Source organism: Nipponia nippon, unplaced genomic scaffold, assembly GCF_047370975.1.
Source record: "Nipponia nippon isolate SJK-2023a ecotype South Korea unplaced genomic scaffold, ASM4737097v1 scaffold_7, whole genome shotgun sequence".
NCBI classification, from domain to species: domain Eukaryota; kingdom Metazoa; phylum Chordata; class Aves; order Pelecaniformes; family Threskiornithidae; genus Nipponia; species Nipponia nippon.
The window spans coordinates 31218806-31239092 of record NW_028262391.1 but is presented as its reverse complement, the minus strand read 5'-3'; the positions used below and the strand labels follow the sequence as shown (position 1 = coordinate 31239092).

Below are 20287 nucleotides of genomic sequence, written 5' to 3'. Positions count from 1 at the left end.
AGATGTTTAAGATGCCAACCCAAATAACAGGCACGCAGGCCTATTTAATGTCCATTCAGTGTGCTGGGCTTCTCAGCATGCACAACAGTTAGGCTGGTGTACAAATACTATGTATTTATTAAAAACAATTACTCTGGTAGAGGCGGAATTGTTGTCTTCTGTGGTCACTGAATACCAACCACAATTCACAAACAGATGTTTCTAGGATCAGGCCTCTGAAGGTATAGTCTGGAGGGTAAATGAGTTTTCGCCATGTAAAAGCACCTTGATTCTCATGACCTGTAGTGTTTTAATGTCCAAATGAAAGCAGCAGCAGCAGCAGCAGCCGTAAAGTACTGCATAAACTGTTCTAGGAGGAGGATATTGATGATTTGTTTAATGAAGTCACCACTAACCCACTGCTTAAATCCAGACTTCGACCTTCTTTTTCCTAGAAACATGGAAGAAAAAGAAATACATGACTCAATGACGTTTTGGAACAAGCAGTTCAAACAATGAAACGGGCAATACGTATTCTGCTTGTTGCATCATATCAATATAAAATTACATGTTACCTAAGCATCTATGATTGAATGTAAACACAAACATCAAGAAGAGATTGTGCAGGAATCCCTGGAGCAAGGTTGCTGTTGCTCTGCCAGCTGTACATCCAGGTCAGAGCACAGTCTCGCTTACATCTGGTCAAGAACGGCCAGCCAGCAGGCTCACCCAGTGCTCAAGGAACTAGTGAAATCTAGCTTCTGTGGTTTGCCTCTCAGGTGTCCCCAAAACTGCAAAACCCAACTGAAACTATTCCTGCTGCTGAGACACAGACTGTCTCTTTCTCCTCAACTTGCCCCCATTTTCACAAAGCTTAAAGGGGCTGGGTGAGGCGGCAGAGGACATAACTCTGACAACAACCTTGACTCTTTTGCTCCTTTGTCAAATGTGACTGGACAGACTCTGGGGAGCTCTTGCATGTATTTAATTTCCTTCGGAAAAAGCTCATTCAAAAACCTTAATACTTTTGTTTGTTTGTTTCTCCAACCTGGACAGAGAGGGGGAGAAATACAAATGAAATACACTTAAAAAGCTAATTTTGGATTGGCTGGGGAAAAAAATAAAAATTAAGGAAACATATAGAATCACAGAATGGGCAAGGTGGGAATGGACCTCTCAAGGTCACCTGGTCCAAACCCCCTGCTCCAGCAGGACCTGCCAGAGCTGGTTGCCCAGGAGCGTGTCCAGACAGCTGCTGAATACCTCCATGGATGGAGACTCCAGAACCTCCCTGGGCAACTCGTGCCAGTGCTCGGTCACCCACAGAGTAAAAAAGTGCTCCCTTACGCTCAGTTGGAAAACAACGTTCAAAGATGCAGAAAATGTGTGTTTCTGAAGAACTGCTCCACATACCAGCTTCATTCATGTTTTCTAGAAATTATTAAATGTGCGTTTTGAGTTTAAATAGCCACTCAGTAAAGTTATTTCCTTTTGACTCTGTACAGCCTTTGAATAAACGCTGCTGCCTTTGAATAAACGCTGCTGCCTTTGAATAAACGCTGCTACCTACTGTAATAACACTGCCTTTGGTCCTCTCAGGCAGAGCTACACAAAACCAATAGCTATTACACCAATGAAAATAAACAATGTGACATGCTTACAGCTCTGTAATCCAAGAACATTTCTTTGAAAGCCAGAAAGTCAGTAAACGTGAGAAGCATGTCAAATATATCACCTGCCATTTCATCTTTGTGCTGTCTATAGAAAGAAGAAATTGGGGAATTAGAAAACTGTGTGGGAAATAAACTCTTATTTTAAAATGATATGAGGTCAAAAGGATACCAGGACAAGCAGAACAATATCAAAATTTAAACAAGAATGTTATTATGGGTCTTCTGTAAAGTAAAACTTTAGCCAAATATTACCTTGTAATATTTCCAATCCAAGTACATTTATATATTATATAATAATAGTAATAATTATTATAATAATTATATCACATCAGTCCTTGAAAACCAGACAAAGAAACTGACCTGTAAGTCAACAGAAGTAACACTCAAGTAGCATTTATCTATTTATTTATCTTGAGCACTGAAACAGCTAGACAGTCCCTTGGAAGGTGAGAAAGGCTGGGGAGAGGCACAGAATGCTCACACATATCCCTTAAGAATGAGGGACTAGGCTGACAATACTTGATAGAAGACTTTTGATGAAAACACTTTGAAAGAAAGACTCTATGCTCCCATATTGGCATATTTCAACAAGATTTTCTTAACAGTCGAGGGCTGGATTGTTTTTTTTTTTTTTTAATTATTTAATTCTTATCAGAAGGAGCTTTACCTTAAACAGTCTATCTTCTAAGCATATTATGTGCATTCACAGTAACTTCCCAATGTTTTATTTTAAAAAATAAAAAAATAGATTCAAATATTGTAAGATATTCAGTTCCCAATGAGACTTGATTTTCTTATTCAAGGGGAAAAACAGTGATCTTTCAAAAGTGACTTCATAAAGTTGGTTAAGCTAAAGTGACCAAATGCAAAAGCATAAGAAAAATCAAACTTTTCCCTGAATGCTTTCTACAAAACTTACAATAAAGACATTATATCACATGACTGTTGAAAGACTACCAGGCTACTTAAGTGTCCAACACAGAGCCTGAAAGAGATAGATGAGACCCAATCTTTTAAGAGTCTGGCTTCAAAATGACAATGATGGAGAAAACCCTTCAAGTGTTCTCATTCCGATTTCTCTTCCTACCCCTTAAACCCTCATATATTTCAGCATAACAGTTCAGAAATTTCAAGTAGCACAACATGCTGAAGGCAAGAAAAGTCATTGCATGCGTGAACACTTTTTTTTTTTTAATTACAGAGGAACCTCTTTCTAAAGGAAGAACTCTCAAACCTAAGTTTTAATCTAAAGAGAGTTAATTGAGAAGCACATAACCTGCCCCCTAACCAAAAGCAAAGCAGAGACTTACTGCAACGACATTGTGAAAGCAGTCATATTAAAACCAGGAATCCGATCAAGCAATTTTTCTTCAATGTATTTCTCTACTAAAGAGATCTGAAAAAAACAAACAAACCACCCCAACAATGTCATAGCAAATTTCAGGAGCGGATTTCAAAACAGTGCATCTTCCTTACACTGACACCTTATTGATACTTTGTATTATCCTCGCTGGGCAAACAACTGCAGATTCTTTAGCTGGGAGATGCTAATTCAATTATTCACACCACACTGCTGAACTTTTTTGCTAGGAATACTGGTAAGAACAAAACATCTGTAGAATTTTTCAGGTGAAACAAAAAGAAAGGAACCTAGAGCTCCAGAAAACATCTTTCTTGCTCACAGATCATGAAAGAGACAGCAGGCAGTACAGCAGGCAGTATGTTGGCTCTGCTCCATGTAAACCCAGTATTTTATAAAGGGGGGAATACAGGACCTGACATTGGCCTTAAAAAACCCAAAAAAGCAATACATGCAAAAAACAGGAAAAATTATCTTACATATTCATTAAAAATAGAAGTATAGATGAGCTTGTTTTCTTCTGAATCATCAAACTCCTGGTAGTGCTTCTCCATAAAAGTCCTCTGTATTAACTGGAAATCATCATCTGGGTCACAACAAGAATGCATCATACAGTTACAAGTTTAGTCATTCTTTTTGTAACACAAAACCCACATTCACTAGTCCTTCGCTTCCCTGTTGTAACCACGGAGCCCTGCACACGTGCAGAGTCAGTCATGCCAGTACAGCAGCTGCCGCTGAGCCACCATTTCTGACCCATCTGTGAGAAGACAGAGACTGCTGGCGGAGGGCAGCGCTACTTCAGTTAAGGGAGCCGAATCAACAGAGCAGCAGCACATCAGTCTGCATTTTGACAGCAGCTGTGTATTCAGAATGGAATGGGGTGAACACGTCCATCTAGCAAGGTCTGCAATTACTTCTTATAAGTTTCATCTACACTTAGTATTAGCAAAAAAGTCCTCCTGCTGTACGCTTTATTAGTAAGCTTATTTATTCTGAACCCCTTTTTGTTCAGGCTCTCAAGTCAGCAAAAATGATTACCTCTTCCCTACAAGAATTCAAAATAATTTTCTTTCCTTGAATTCAAAAATATTAGTGAAACTCCCAGATTTGTTTTCAACTGCTGCAGATTTTTTTCCAGTTATGGAAGAAAACAAAGACAAAAATTAACATGGTAGCTCACCACCGAATTCAACAGAACAGGTATAAATATGAAGTTTACACAGTGTTAAAACACATCAGTCTCAGCTTTCTAAACCCTAACATATTAAAAATCAGTTTAGTTGGCATTTCTCTGGATTCAACTACATCACCAGGCAAACTGAGGCTGAAGAATCTACATCTCTCTAGGAAGGACACCGTCAAAAAGATTATATGCTGTTCCTATGAAGCAGCTGATGGCTGATTAGCATGAATTCTGTCTTGGCATCTTGTAAACTACTTCCTTGCCACACTGACTTCTCAGTTAAAATTATGGTCCTGAGAATTTAGCACCTTTTATTGCCTAAGCTCACACGATGAGACTGGTGCCATTCCTGCTATGAACAGGTCCTGCCGCGTTACAACTGTATGCATACCTGCAAGTTACATGCAACAAAATCAACTCAGGATAGTATCAAAAAGTGAAAAGTGGCAAGGCATGATGACACGCATCTCCAGTTATGCAAAGTTGCTGCAGACAGAGGAAATAAACCGTTCTCTGTGTTCAGCAGAGACAGGACAAGGAACAACATGCTTAAACCGCACACAGGCACTTTATATTACAGATTATGAAAGGCTGCCCGCAGTAGCACCAGCTAGGCACTACAGCAAATTGCCTGGACAAACCATGGCAGCTTCTAAGAATATCCTGACAAACACATTAGGAGAGATTTAGGCAGAGCTGGGGAAGGGAAGGCTACCTCTCACAGTCTCTTCCATCCCCTTTATAAAAGGGTATAAAAATTCCAGAAAGCTTTGATTTCTATGTGAGATTTACAAGTGTCTTTACCGTTCATTTATGAAGTAAATTGCAGTGGCGCAGAGAATAATTTTCAAGACTCATAAGCACACTATTGTGCAAATAGCACATGAAAGACTGTTGTGTATGTTTTTACTACACTACCAAGTTAGGGGTCACGGAAACAAAGTAAGAAAAGCTTCCATGAAGCAGGCATGAGCTATTTTGGCTCTCTATGTCTGCTAACAGAAGAGCGGCTTGCAATATGTTTAGCACTCATCTTGTTGTCTATAACTACTTGCAGGGCTTACCCATTATAATATCCTCCAGATACCCAACAACTGCATCAAACTCTGCGTCAGAAGGGGAGGAGCTGAAAGCAAAGAGAGGCAGTACTGCATAAATATATACTTCAACCACGCCAGAAATAAAAGTTAAAATTAAAAAGTGTTAACAAAAGCCCAAGCACAAATAAACCCAGTAATTACAAGATAAGTGAATAATTTCGTAGTTTCAACCTACAAAATAATCCACAACACTGATGATAATATTGCTTCATGGGAATTCTCAGCACGTCTCTACTGTATTTCCCCCCCAGTAAGGTGCCTAGTTGAAAAAAAAGAAATGTTGTTTTACTGGCATTACTGCCAAGGTAATTCCAGTCCTGGTGCAGAAGGACGTAAAGACTGTAATTAGAACAGCAAATTAAGCATTTTACAACCCACAAATCCCAGCTGCTACCACAAGCTTTCCTTCTGCTCTCTTCCCTGCGTAACTCTACATGGTGATCACAGAACTCTAGACACTGTAGAGAATATTTTGAAATACTTGGTCTTGTGGAACCACTTAAACTCTATGTATACACAATATTATATAACTGAAGACACTTAAATATTTTTCTTATGCAAGAAACATCCCTGCATGCTACAAATAAATGGCATAATCTCCTAAGGTCATTTTATCCTGAGCAAATATTAAACACCATTATGGATCTAAAGTCATCCAGGGAAGAAACCTTTGGTACCAGTGTTTCAGGACTCTGGGTCCCTCTGCTAAATCTATTATTGTTTAGCTTGTTCAGACACACTAGATAATCCACAGGATCTTCTTGGCCTTGGCATTCAGAGCTCATCTTTAGTGGGGTATGAACTCTTCCTGTACTCTCCAGGAGATGAAAGACAGGCTTTTCTCACACATGAGGGAAACAAGCCTCACAGGCCATTTGTCTTTAAGAAAAAAGTTAGCTTTGATCAGTGAAAGCACCATTTAAATTAAATTAAAAGTCTACTTCTCTTTCAAATTTCTCTTTAGTAAACAGAGCAGAACACTCTTTCAGACTAAGTTTTAAAAAAACTCATTAAAGTTATTTTGCTACTGAATAATAGTCCAGTGAAATTACTCCAACACCAGTTTAACCGGCAGTCTAACTATAATGAGCCATAGGGCTTATTCTGACCAGGAAAAATGAAAAGATATCTGCTTTAAAAAGCTATCCGATCACCAAGTGATCTTCTAGCAACATTTCTGATCTGCTAAGCCTTGAGAGACAAGCAAAGCCAAGCCAAGGGACTGGAAAAACGTGCTCTTCCACCAGAGGGCAGGACACCACCAGAAGAGGAGCTGGCATAGCACAGTCAAAGCATTACATACCCTGAACATCACACTTTGGACTTCAGGCAATAGGGTTCATCACCTTCCATTTACATGCAAGGACAGGAGACTTTGCTATGGATAATTTCCACTCTTTTTTTTCCCCTCCAAAACAGTGCTACTATTGGTTTTATAGTTTATTCTAACAGTAACAGAAAATTTAAAGTATTAAACCCCAGTTTAAGCTTGTGAGACAAATTATGGAATTTTAACTGTTCCAAAATAGCAGGGATTCCACCTCTCCACACAACACACCTGCATCTGCACACCTGAAGAAACACGCGCTCACAAGTCTTGTGATTTAAGCCTTTGTCGCCTCATCATGTCTAGTCTAGGCCAGCACAACCTGTGTTGCTGAAGAAGCCCAGGCACATAGCCACTTGTCATAGTCTGTAGACTGAAAGAACTAAATCTATGAACTAGAGCAACAGAGGCACAGGCACACGTCCCCTTCTGCCATAAGCTTTAGAAGAGTATGCCTGACAAAAGTAGGGTGACGTAGTGTCTTAGCATCTACCAGTGTAAAATTTGGTTGAGGCTACCCGTAAAAGGTCTCACATGTCTAGAAGGAGCACATTCAAACACAGAGGAATAGTCTCATCTTAGAATCTGCGATATAAGACAACATATGCTCTTGAAAAGGAGAGAGAAATTTTGAATTTAAAATGAACACAAACCCCCCAATTTTCAGCCTTACAGTGTTTATTTTGATCATTCAGCCAGGGCTATCTAGTGCTACGCTCACTGAAGTTATGTTTACTTTGACTTCACCTTAACTCTGAACTGATGTTATCCCGTCCTGGAGCTTTGCATTTTTCTGCACCCTTGTTCTCCTAAGAGGCAGAATCTGCTAATCGGTGTAGTGTAAATTCATTCGTGTAATTACATTCCTATTAAGATATTTTAACTAGTAATTATTGAAAATCTGACGCAGAATGTAGCATACTTACATGGCTACACCAAAGTTTTCTTCATCAGAAGTCTCCATCGTTACTGCATAACCAGACTGGAGGAGAGGTAATCTGCTATATTGCTGCTGTTAGTGGTTATTTCTTCTTTTCGGACAAAGTACTAAGGAATAACATGTGACTTGGCATTAATACAAATTCAATTGTTAAATTACCACGCACTTCTCAAATCAGGAGAGAATCTTTAATTTTTAGATGTAGGAATTTCAAAATCATGTTCTTCCAAAGTTACTGTGTCTTTTCCCTAATAACCCGAATTCTCTATGAACTTTTTCCACCTACTCAGAGAACAGGCTCAAAACTGCACACACTTGCAGTTAGTCTCTGTAAAGGGGTTTTAGGTAACCTTCCTATCTTTTCTCCTGAAGCATCTATGACCGATGATTATAAAGACACAAAAAAATGAAGCCAGATAAGATGAAGATGCCACACCAGTCCAGTGCATTCCAGATAACTCACCAGCCAGGCGTTGGACAGTGATCCCATGTGCCAGGCCAGGGACTCTGGCCAGGGCTGGTCTGTGTCCTGGCTAAACCCTCAGCCTGTGTCTGTGAGCAGTTACTGACCTGTCACACAGGACAGGACGCGCAGCACTCCAGGGCCACTGAGACGGGCCAGTGCAGCAGCCAGCTGGCTTCTGGGCGCGTGCTGGGGACACCCTGCTCCCAACACCATTGCTGGGTGATACCCAATGCCGGCCTTCAGAGCAGCCTGCTGAAGGTGGGCACCAGCTCTTTGGCATCACCTCACGGCACAGAAAGAAGGATAGAATAGAATCATAGAATCATTTAGGTTGGAAAAGACCTTTAAGACCTTTAAGTCCAATCGTTATCCTAGCACTGCCAAGTCCACCACTAAACCATCTCCCTAAGCAACACATCTACCCATCTATTAAATACCTCCAGGGATGGGGACTCAACCACTTCCCTGGGCAGCCTGTTCCAATGCTTGACAATCCTTTCAGTGAAGAGATTTTTCCTAATATCTAATCTAAACCTTCCCTGGCACAACTCGAGGCCGTTTCCTCTTATCCTATTGCTTGTTATTTGGGAGAAGAGAATGACCTCCACCTTACTACAACCTCCTTTCAGGTCTCCCTGAAAGATAAGGTCTCCCCTCAGCCTCCTCTTCTCCAGACTAAACAACCCCAGCTGCCTCAGCCGTTCCTCATCAGACTTGTGCTCCAGACCCTTCACCAGCCTCGTTGCCCTTCTCTGGACACGCTCCAGCACCTCAGTGTCCTTCTTGTAGCAAGGGGCCCAAAACTGAACACAGCGTTCGAGGAGCGGCCTCACCAGTGCCGAGTACAGGGAGATGAACGCCCACCTCCCCCTTCTCAGCGTTAGCTCCTGGGGAGAGCGAAGCCCCCAACCCTGTCCCTCCCCAGGGGTGCCCAGGCACCCGGACCGCCTCACCTCCCCCTCCCCAAAGGGACCCTGGCGACAGGCTGCTGTCACCTTCCCTCTCCAAAAGGCGCCCAAGTGACCCGCCCTTATCAATCCCTCCCTTCCCGAGGAACATGGGCGTCGGGCCCCTGTCACCTCCCCCCGCCCCGAAAGGGACCCAGGGTCCCGGCCCGGCCCCGCACCTACCGCCCGTCCCGAGGGCCAGCGGCGCCCCCCATCGCACGCCTCCCTTCCCCTCTGTCTCCTGGGAAACGCTTCCTTCCGCCCCGCCCGCAGCCAATCGGAGAGCGGAGGCGGCCGCGGAGGGCCCGCCCACACCCAGAAGGCCCAATGGGGACCGGGCAGGACGGCGGCGTCCGGCGCCAGGGAGGGCCGGCAGGCCTGGCGGGGCGGGTGGCACCGGCCTCCTGCGCCGAGTTCAGTGTCCAGGCATCAAAACGCTGTCCTAGGAAGAAAATAAAAAGAAAACAGAGATGACGTGATCGTTATGATGCACGCAGTCGTCCCCCCGCCGTTATTAAAGTGGGTTTTCCCATGAGGGCTGGAGGGCAGCACTCCAAGCCAGGGCCCCAGGCACACCAGCCCACCTCACCCGGGCGCAACTCGGGTGACCCCGGCAGAAGGCTGTGCTGGAGTGTTTCACACAAGCAGGAACACCTGCCTGGCCCTGGACTTGCCTTTCTGCCTCAGAGCCAACTTCTTGTTCACGGGACAGCTCCTGCTTCTGCAGGCAGCCTGCATCCACACCGAAACATTGATAACCCCGGCTCTCAACAGAAGTAAAGGAACTAAAGAACAACAAATAGCCTTCAAGACGTTTTTATTGTTGAATGGACAACTTTGCTACAATTCATTTCCCTGTCTGAGGGCCTGCGGAGCCACTGCCTCCCCTTCCTGGCCCCAGAGCCTTCGGGGCATGCAGGGACCGAGGGTGGCACTACACCAGTCATGGAGGATCAAGCTTTACAAAGACACCCCCAGCATGGATTTCAGCAGAAAGCCAGTCAAATTGTACAGTCTTTCCTTTTGTGAAATGAACAGGACAGTTCTCTGCAACACAGCTCCCTCCTCTGGTGCCGTTGGCATCCTCTGCCCAACACCAGTTGCATGGAAGACTGTCTGGGGCAAAATTTTCCAAAGCATTCACATCTTTTCAACAAAGAACGCAGGCACTTAGTCCCATGTCCACAAAGGCAGCAAGGCTCTTAAGTCACCTCCATTTCAAGGGGACACCAGACACCTAGAAGCCTTTGTGAACCTGGGCCTTAAGAGCTTAATCTCATACAGCAGTTGATACAAACCAGGAGTCCTAGGCACTTCCGAAAATTTTACCTCAGTTAATCCTGGCCAGGGAAACCAAAGCCCTGAAGTTACTAGAATCTATTAAGGCAGAGTTCAAAATGTTTGTCCCACCTATTCCCTAAAGTATGGTTTGTATCTTTGTACCTTAGGGATAAAAACCTATCATTGCATTTGGAAGCATTTAAAACTTTGTTTCAAGTGATTCTGAAATTACAAGATCCTTGTGGCAGTGATGGTGTTCATATGTTTGCTCATTCAGCACCGAGCATGAAGGGACTCAGCCCTGACTGGCAATGTGGATTACAGCAAAACATTGTAAAGTACAGTCAGGGAGGGAATGAGGTCCCCATGGCACAGATTTGCCAGTCTAACTTTAATCAAAACAGGCATCCAAGGCAGAAGAGAATTCACATTTTAGCAAAAAGACTAACCAGCACTCCGTTTTTAGATTCAGTCTGTATTTGGAAAAAAGTCAACAAGAAAATGATGGACAGAACTTTCCTAATTCACACATTGTACCCAAGAGGTTCAATGGAGACACTTTTTTCCTTTTTTTTTTTTTTAAATCTCTGGATGAAATTCAGCACCCTTGAGTTAGCAAAGGCAGAAGGTGAAAGAAGTTGCTAGAGAGCTTGATTCTGGGACCTGTATGCAGAGCTCTCAGCTCCTATTTAGGTCAGTAGGAAGCAAGGGTGCTCAGCAAGAAGCAGCAGCCTCAGCTCTGTTAATACTTGATAGTACAATAAAGATAAATAAACAATTTTAAAAATAAGATACATCGCAGCATGAGAATTCACTACAACAGCCTCTGCTGTTGAATCATTGCCAAGAAGTGGGATGGTTTTGGTGTAAGTTGTGTGTGAATTAGTAAAGTTCTACTATATAGCCAGATAATTTAAAAAAAGCAACCTGTACAAGTCTTGGAAGAGACCGAGTCATATCCTCAGTTGGTGCAAAATAAGCATAACCATCCATTTTTGTGCTATTTCACTGACACCAGCTGTGAACCCTGATTCCTTGTAGAAACCTAGTAAAACAGTCAAAAGCTGCCTGCTGAAATGCATCCTTAACATACAAATGTCACAAATGTGTAATTAAAGTGGAGCAGAGATTCCCACTGTATGACCCCTACCAAAAATATGAAGTGTGGCCCCAAACCTGCTCAGAGCAGGACTGACACGTGGCAAGCAAGGTGCATTTTTAAAGAGTTACAGAATAAGACCAAACTTGCTATCCAAATAACACTTTTTTTTTTTTAAATAAACTGGCCCCAAATTATCCTCCTATCTTTTAAGATAGCTCAATATTTCCAAAGTGAACATAACTTTCAAAACCAACACTGAATAAAAAAGATGTTTGATGATACCTTAAAAAATACCCAGAATATCAAATTAATTCCAGTCCAGCATTATAATTAGTTAAGAATACCTCCCGAAAATTATATCCTCACAAAAAAATGTGGGTACTGAAGTTAAAAGCATCAGAAACATTATGTACTTGAAAATACCACCAATCTTTTAACGTTTAAAAACAAATCAGAACATTCTTTGGAATCACCAAGTTATTAAAATGTGTGAGTTTCTCTACAGTCTCCACACTGTCTTTTCAAATCAGTCTGTGTACAGTTTAAGTCTTTGAGCAGTTTAATATCCACTGTTGGAAAATACAGAGTCTCTGACCAGCAGGAGGCTACATTAAACAGGAAAACATTGGCATTCTCTTTTTAGTACTGACTTCTGCCAAAAATAGAGACTTTTGAGCACAAGACAGAACAGCCCTGTTTTAGGAGATATTTCTTTTCTCTTCTTTTCTAAAACACATTGTACACGTACTTCCAGTGCAAATTTTTTCAGCACTTGCGACAGGCGAGAAGGGGGAAGAAGAAACACTCTCCTATGGTCTTGCTTGGAGGAACCAGTAGCCATAGCACGCTGACCTACCAGCTCTCCTTACTGTTGAATCCAGTTCCCATTGCTGGCAACCTGAAATAGCCTATTAAAGATTTCATTTTTAAGATAAACAGATTACAGTTTAGCATGAAATCTGGCTGTGGCTATGGTTCTATGTGCGTAAGGATTGGTTAGAGATGCTTTCCCCTTTCAGTACTGGTTGGAGTTCATTAAAAACAAGTCTGCGGTATTTCTCCACGTATGTCATGAAATGTGAGAGATCTGTCTGACTCGGGTTTGTATTTCCTGTCGACACAAAGGGCAGGTCTCCAGTTGCAAGGCACACTCCATGCACAGGTCACTGAAGGAGAAGAAAAATCAGTTAAAACCTGCATTTACAGTATGAAAAACCAAATAAAAAAAAAATCCAGGTATAAGCAGTTCGGTTAGCCTGCTAGGAACACAGTCAAGGTAAGTCTCTCAGCACAGAGGTTAGGAATTGCAAGTCAGGTGTTGTGGATCCACAGGCTTTGAGAGAAGCTCCTGCTGCTCAGCATCTTACAGACCTGAGACTGCTAGTGCAGTTGGTCAGGATTACACTTGCATGCTTTTGTTAATCTTCACACTTGCTCTGGTCTGGAGAACAGCAGTCCCACTGCCCTGCCTGAGGCTGTCTCCACTTCTTGTTGACACACACTGGGCACATCTCTTTAACTTTCCAGCATCTAGACCCATGGCAAGACTGCTTACAGGAGTGCTCTGAAAACACTAAGGAACTGGACTTAATTGGATTAATTTCCTAGTAGGCTGCTTGAAGGCAGGGAAGTGCTATTATGGTATTACTCATACTGCTGTCCCATTTTTAGCTTTTAGAGGAATTCGTGACTTGAGAAAATCCATTTGTTGAACATTTAATGAGTATTTGAGTATATAATGAATTTTCTGCTCTCATGTGATCTGGATTTCACAGCACCAGTACTAAACAAGTACTCATCAGTAAAACCTTTGATATCAGGGAATTAAGACTTGGTAGCATACATACATATCCACAGTACTTCCCCAACCCCAAACACACACACAATTAGGGATTAAATCTGCTCAGGGGTAGGGCGAGGGGAACAGTGGAAATATTATGCTTAACATCTATCTGTCACATCCTTAAAAGGAGGGGTTGTTTCCTTTATGCTGGGGAGTCAATCAAGATAAGCAGGGACTGCATCTGGTCTCACCCAAGCTGCATGTCAAATACACACATTTTTCTGTTTCTTTGGTTTTGGGTTGTTTTTAAGGTTTTACCTGTGTCCACATGGCCTGAGTTCTGTGTCTGCTACCTCATCACAGCAAAGCGTGCAGCAGTTCTCTCGGATACTCACTTGCTTCAACAAAGCCAGGCGCCTGTGTCTGCAGAGAGACATCCCAACACACACACATTAGTTTGACTCAAAATGATAGATTCTTAACTATTCTGAATATTGCATCAAGACCAATGCAATACTGGCCTGTGCTACTCAACACTACTGCTGATAAACATCGATCATAACTTCCCACAAGAAAGGCTTAACACACCCAGAGATGTTCAGAACAGTCTTCAACTCCCTATTCTGGTCTGTCAGAAAGGGACAAAGAGGGTGTTAGATTACAATTCTTCTAGCTCCCACAGCTGAACACTTCAAAAAATTTCTTCTTTGGTATCTGTGTACTTTTAACAATTAAAAAAAAACCTTAATAAGCCACACAAACCCATGTATCAAAGCTCAGAAATCCTGTAATGCTGTAACACAGTTTAAAAGAATAGAAATTGAAAATAAAATCAACAGCCCAGTATGGCAACGGCCACAAGGGAGTGTAAATGGATAAAAATCCCCTATTTGATGAAATAAGGCATTTCACGTTTGGAACACATACACTACACATCAAAACTGTTCAATGGCAGGGTGACGTGTCTAGCCCAGACTATGCCCCACACTAGATGCATTAAATTCAGCACAACTCTACATGAATTTATCTTAACTCCTGTGATGGATAATTAGGGTCCACTCAGGCCCTTACCTTTTTTCCTATCACTTTTAAAATCAAAGCTATCTTTTAATTTAGTATAGGCTTATCATTTCCAAACAGTTCAGGCTGTAGGGCAGGGATGATCTTTCTCTATACAAAGAGCAACAGTGTCCAAACTTGAATGGAGCCTTTCAGTGCTATCACATATTAAATAGGCTCTAACACAGGAGGCCAAGTTTCTCCAGTCAGGCATCAACAGGAAACCAGCTTCCCCCAGTTTCTCTCTACACCTTCTGGCACAATCAAGTAACAGCTCTCACAGCTAATGCTTAAACATTGCTAGAGTAGTGCCAGAATGACATCAATAACAATCACATCTGATCATCAACTAAAAACTGCAAAACCCGTCATCTAAGTGCATGATACTAATAAGGCAGAAGAACACTTAATTTGAAAAGGGGGCTGACCAAGAATGATAACTAACAGATCATCTTAAGGGATTAAATCAGACTCTCACTTAAAGCACCTGCAGTCACAAGCAGGTGCAAATTACTCTGGCTACATATAAATACAAAATGGTCTTGCAAGTTGCATTTGATTTTCTCTGCATAAGTACAATATCACAAGCCTCAAACTTTGCCAATGCGTGACTCAGATCCAAGAGTAAGGTATTTTTTTTGTTTTCTTTTTAAACACTAAGATACACAAGTACCACAAGTACACTTCAGCGAACAGCTAGATAATTCAAAACCAGCCTCTAAATTTTATTATAGCCAGGGGTACCCACCTCCAGAACCCCCGCCCCCACTTAATTAGATGTAACAAAAGATTATTTCAACTACCTACACCAGCACCACTCTAGAAGGCCATCTTTAGACAAAGTTGCAAATCTGGGGTATGCTGTATCCCTGATTACACTGTATACTGTTACTGTTTGTGTTCCAGCAAATTATTTTATTACTAATGACCTAAATCAGAAGAACTGTTAGTTTTCATTCCTGCCAGAAGTTTGGTAAGTCAAGGAAAAGTGTATCTAAGCCTGTTTCTATCTGGCTTGATTTATATTTAGGTGGTGAAGCACTTCTAAATTTGAATAACCTTTGTCAGTACTATCATTCACAAATGGGGAAATTTTCATCTGGATCAGAAAAGAAGGACAACTTCAAGTCTTACAATCATTCAGTACCTCCATGCTGCCCACATCACAAATTAGATCAATTTTAAATAAGACATCATTTTTTAATTAAGACTATACCTCCTCAACCAACCTAATCATTCTTAGACAGCAAAAGGCACTTATACTAAAAACAGTTTACTGTGCAGTAATAGTTCATTTTAATTTAGCTTACTATTACAAAAAGTTATTTTAATTTAATGGATTTTGGTTGTATATCTCCTGCCCTACACATTAAATTGCACTGAAGCCTATGGTCTAATCCTTTTCTGAAAGAGACCTATGGAGGCATGACCCCATAGAAGTACATGCCAAGTACAACATAAGACTATGCAACTCAGAAGTGAAGCATTTTATTTCTCCATATGCAAACACACTCAAACTAGACAGGAGGATTACCTGGGCAAAATGATTTTCTCTTCTGCTGTCAGAAAGGCATAATCATTAAAGGTACTAAACTTCATTGATGGTGGGTACTTGAAAGGTTTTGCCCCAAAGTTGAACTCACATTGTTGATAGGACATGAAACTAGCTGCAGCAAAAAAGCCGGATCTGCAATATGATGAACAACAGACATTGTAGAATGACTTAATAACAGAGCTTTCCAGACATGTTACTACTATTACCAGACAAAAATATACCCTGAAACAAAGAGACAAGTTCCCTCAATAGAAGTGTTCTACAGCTAATTGGGAGACAAACCTCTAACACATCCAGTTTCAGCTGCACATACTTTCCTTGTTTAGTTCTCAAATTCTGAATTTACTATCAGGGTTTATCTGAATTTACTACTGAGTCAGCCAATAAAGGCTGCCTACTCTACAACTAGCATTAGTCACACTTACACTGAGAGCAGATACATACATCTGAAGAGCCTACAACCTGATCCTCTTTACACTGATCAGCTCAGGTACCTTCTTCAGCACTGGAAAAAGTATTTTTCTTCCAAACAACTGCTGTTTAGTAGAGTTGTGAGGAGCAGTCAACCAGCAAGGGACAACTGCAAGGGACACCTCCATGTCCACCGCTCCTGCTGCTTTATTTGAGCAGGCACAAATCTGGAGAACTTGCAACTCTTGTACACTTGTTGTGTGGGTCCTGTGCAGGGTGAATCCAGGTCTGAGCTCTCTTAGCACAATGCCCATCTGTTCCTCCTTGCCCTTGCAGGATTACCTCAGGACAGCTGTCTCGTCTTCACAGCCACACAGACACCTTTTAAAAACACCACAACTATCACCTCTTTCAGTTTTATTTACTGAAAGGGCCCAAGATGACTAATACCCTAAGTTCTAACCAAGTAACAAAATCTGTTCAGTATATAAATGACATACTCCACATGAAGAACAGGGTACTGCAAGCTGAACAGACAAGATACTCCGCAACTCTTTAAATTGACCTACTCTTTGCTTGCATCTTGAACTTCATTTTGAGGAGAAAACATGAATGAAATTATTAGCACAGTAGTATTAATTTACAAAGTACTGTAATGTTTACTTAAGCTGTATAGGAAGCTTCCTTTCTCAAGTATCACACCACCTTATCTTTTCAGAACTGAAAGGCTGAACTTCTCCATGAGTCAGAGGAGTTAGCCATGTGTTAATTTTAACAGATTTGGCAAAATAAGTCTAACACCTTTCTGTAATGCTACCAAGAGACGTCCTTCCATGAATATTCAATATGCCACTACAGGAACCGGCCCAAGTGAATGGCAGTAAGTTAATACGCATGCTTCAGCATTTACAGGATTGAGGCTTTATTTTTTAAAAGATCAGAATTCCTCAAGCACTACTAGAAATTTGTTCATCTTTGCTACAGCCTCATTCTATTTCAATGCTGTGCTAGTTTGACAGTAGAAAACAGAGCTGAACCTACCTTTAGAAGGTCCAAAGTATTTATTTTGGACTATGAAATCCACCTGTGAAATTATATCCTTCTCACTGATTTCTAAGCAACTTTCAATTGGAAAACCTGCCTAATGATGGCTTCAGGTAAGTAAATATGAATTTACATCTCAAATAGGAAACACTTCATATAATTAAAACAATTATCCATAGAGGTCACTGTCCTTCAAAACGAGCACATACTTACACAGCAGATGAAAATACTTGCTTCTCGGCAGGAAGCTGGTTTCCATTTAAATAGAAGATCATTTGCTTTTCTTGCAAGTCTAGCAGAAATCCTATTGTGTCTCCTTACGTGCAAGACAAAGATAAAGATTTCACTTCTGTTAAATGCCAACAGCTGAAACAGTTATTGTTTTAAGTATCATGTATCTCACTACGAGTTATCTCACTTGAAAAGAACTGTTTGCAAAAGCATAAAGGAAGAAACACTGATACAGACAGTAACTAAAGAAAAAAACCCAGGACAAAATAGTAAAAAAAAAAATTTTAGTCTGCCAGAGCATTAATACTACATAGTTGTAGAAGTATTGCAGAGTATTTGCCAAAGCCAGAAAAAAGCTGCACTCTGTCCCTCCTTGGCTATTTCACACCCGTTGAAGATACCCTCAGAACGCATACTTGCTAAAGTCCAATTTCCAATATGCTTGCGCTATTTATTTTTAAGAGGTGTTTTAATTTAGCTATCCTTAGGAGACATTTTTAATAGAAGAGACGGTGGCACAGTTCACACAAGCACAGCATGCATCTCTTTACACAGATTGTGGAACAAGAGCATGGTGCCCACTTTGTACATTTAAACCACTGCAAGTAGTAGTAAAGGCACAATAATTATTAAACCTTTAGTATCATCAGGATTAGGCAGTAACTGCTCTGTTCACACCTGTAACAAACTGTTTTCTAGACACCTGTAAGAGCAAAAAGTCCTGTGCAGAAATCCAGCTAGGATAAACAGCAGAAGATGGACTGAATACCTTCTTTCCAACAGGGATGGCAATGTGGTTTACTTCTAGCATTATACCAAATCAGCTGCCGGCAGCCATCGTATGCACAGGAGTATTCATCGTCCCCAATGCCATAACCTTCCTTTAGAAAAAGAGTAAAGCATATCAGTCTGCAGCCATTCCTCACACAGAAGGGCTAAAGTTTATTTTTATTCAACTAAACCATTCATCCAAGAGCAGGAAAGGGTTTCTCCCACCCCCATAAAGAGAATTTTTTCAAACTCGTCTTAGTTTCATTTTCACATCAAAAGGAATTTGTTGGGGTGAGGAAGGTTGAAGAAGGGAATGTCATCACCGAAGCGTTTTTCATTCTCTGAGATCAAATCACTCCTGTCTATTAAACTGTTAAAAAAAAAAAATCACAAGGCTAGTACCCAAATAGCTAACTTTTTGCATCTTAAAAAGTCAACATAGAAGCGTAACCACTCTCTTATCTTGAAGTCCCAATACCAGACTTGTAATACCTTCCCCCACAAGATATCCAAGTGCCACCAGAACATACAGTACACAGAGAACAAACCCATAGTCCCTTCACTGAATTTGTTGCATATTGTGTCCGTTTCAGCACCACCCTCCCTCAATTTGTGAAAAGGTTATCGAGTGATAGTCCCAAGGTCCAAGACAAATGCAAAACTAAAAGTTTCAGACTGGGAGAAGAATATGTCATGTAGGAGAATGCAAACACGAAACCCAAAAGCATTACGGAAGAGAACTTCCTTGTGCTCAGCATGGTTTGTCTGAAGTGCAAATACTAGACAGTGGCTGATTACACAAGCCTCAGATGTCCCAAATTAAAGCTAAGCTGAGCTAATGGGTGTTTAATGTCATATTTAGGACTAGACTTTGTTACGCATGCTGTAAATAAAGAGCATATGGCTACTCTGATGACTGTGTTTGTGACATATGCAGAAGATAATATCCTTATATTTCAAGTAGACACCTAATGAACTTAAGTAACAGCAGCACTTAACCATCAGCAAAACAGTTGTAGCAACAGAAAAATCACCCTGCTCAGAAATGTGACATCTCCTATTCTCCTAACTTCTACAGGAAGCACACACAGAAAAATGCATATACACCAAGCTCCTTAACAGTAAGCAGGAAAAATCTTTTAAGCCTCTTAGCAGTCTAAAGGCAGACACATGGCCTTTTATTTCAAACAGTTTCCATTACACTCAATGTCTACAATGCCTGTGCTGAGAACAGGTCTGTATGGTATTTTTGTTTGGTTGTGGTTTTTTTGTTTTGTTTTTAAATTTAAATCACACTTGCAATTCCATGCTAGAAATGTGAGACTAGACTTTGGATGTGATGTAGAGAGATGCGTGTTGTACACCAGCAGAGGACAATGCTATGTACATGAAGAAATGGAGCAAGACCACTGAACTCACAGGAAGGCTTAAGTTAAATGGTGAGAAAAGCTACTCTCCCATTCCTGTTGGTTTCTTGCCAGTGGTGTTTGTTTCATCTCCTTGATGTATTTCTCTCATATCCCCTCACCATCAATATTTACTCACATGTATGTATTTGGCTTATCTTCATATTAGCTTCTGCATTTGACTCAGTTGTAGAATGACTTTTTCTATAATAATCGGAAAGAAGCAGTTTTAACTGCTTATCTCTATGTTTTATATACATATATATATATATGTATGTATAATTCTTCTCTTAAATTAAATTCCAAGTGGAAACAGAAAGCCATGCAATTACAACAATAAAGTAGGGCTAAGCACATATTTCTTACTGAAGCTCAGCCAGTAGTACTGTCAACTTAAAATCCCAGCCCTGTATTTCCATTCTGGTTAATGGTGGTAGGCTGGGCCATACACACCTTTTGTACTAAAATTCTAGCTTGCACTTTAGTGAACTTAAATGGAAGTTTGGAAGGCTGATAATATGGAAAGTCCTCTCTAAGCTGAAGCAGAGAAGCTTTTTGGGTAGTAATCATTACGCTTTCTTAGTATTATGGAAATACTGAAGCAAATATGCTACAGCATACTGAGTTTACAACAGCTGTACAGTTACCATGAAGATTTAAGAAAGA

At 41.0% G+C, this 20287-nt stretch overlaps 2 protein-coding genes across 8 annotated transcripts in view; both read right to left on the bottom strand.

Moving 5' to 3' along the window:
• Window positions 1-99: 99 nt before the first annotated feature.
• Window positions 100-9403, bottom strand: ARL2BP (ARF like GTPase 2 binding protein). Its single transcript, XM_009470449.2, has 7 exons — window positions 9162-9403; window positions 7552-7672; window positions 5263-5324; window positions 3492-3598; window positions 2963-3048; window positions 1641-1737; window positions 100-430 (listed from the first exon to the last, which is right to left on the bottom strand). The coding sequence occupies exons 2-7, from the start codon at window positions 7587-7589 to the stop codon at window positions 350-352; spliced, it is 471 nt and encodes a 156-aa protein (XP_009468724.1). The 5' UTR covers window positions 7590-7672; window positions 9162-9403; the 3' UTR covers window positions 100-349.
• A 1311-nt stretch (window positions 9404-10714) lies between these two features.
• Window positions 10715-20287, bottom strand: part of RSPRY1 (ring finger and SPRY domain containing 1) — a 38850-nt gene continuing 29277 nt past the window's right edge. For 6 of the 7 annotated variants that reach the window (XM_087739437.1, XM_087739438.1, XM_087739439.1 and 3 more), the window contains exons 12-16: window positions 18214-18325; window positions 17427-17529; window positions 15738-15890; window positions 13463-13567; window positions 10715-12527 (exon numbers count right to left, since the gene is read on the bottom strand). In XM_087739437.1, the coding sequence (XP_087595563.1) occupies window positions 12431-12527; window positions 13463-13567; window positions 15738-15890; window positions 17427-17529; window positions 18214-18325 (570 nt within the window). In that variant the 3' untranslated portion in view covers window positions 10715-12430. Of the gene's footprint in view, window positions 12528-13462; window positions 13568-15737; window positions 15891-16252; window positions 16551-17426; window positions 17530-18213; window positions 18326-20287 lie in introns of those variants that run through there. The other variant, XR_015700469.1, reaches the window with a different exon arrangement.

Bases quoted from the DNA above. Each gene is read 5' to 3' on its own strand.
- ARL2BP (XM_009470449.2), bottom strand. From the start codon at position 7,589: ATGGAGACTTCTGATGAAGAAAACTTTGGTGTAGCCAT. The intron at 5,325-7,551 runs GTAAGTATGCTA...CTTTGCTTTCAG, and splicing joins GAAAACTTTGGTGTAGCCAT to CTCCTCCCCTTCTGACGCAG. The intron at 431-1,640 runs GTAAGCATGTCA...CCATGTTTCTAG, and splicing joins TGTTCTTGGATTACAGAGCT to GAAAAAGAAGGTCGAAGTCT.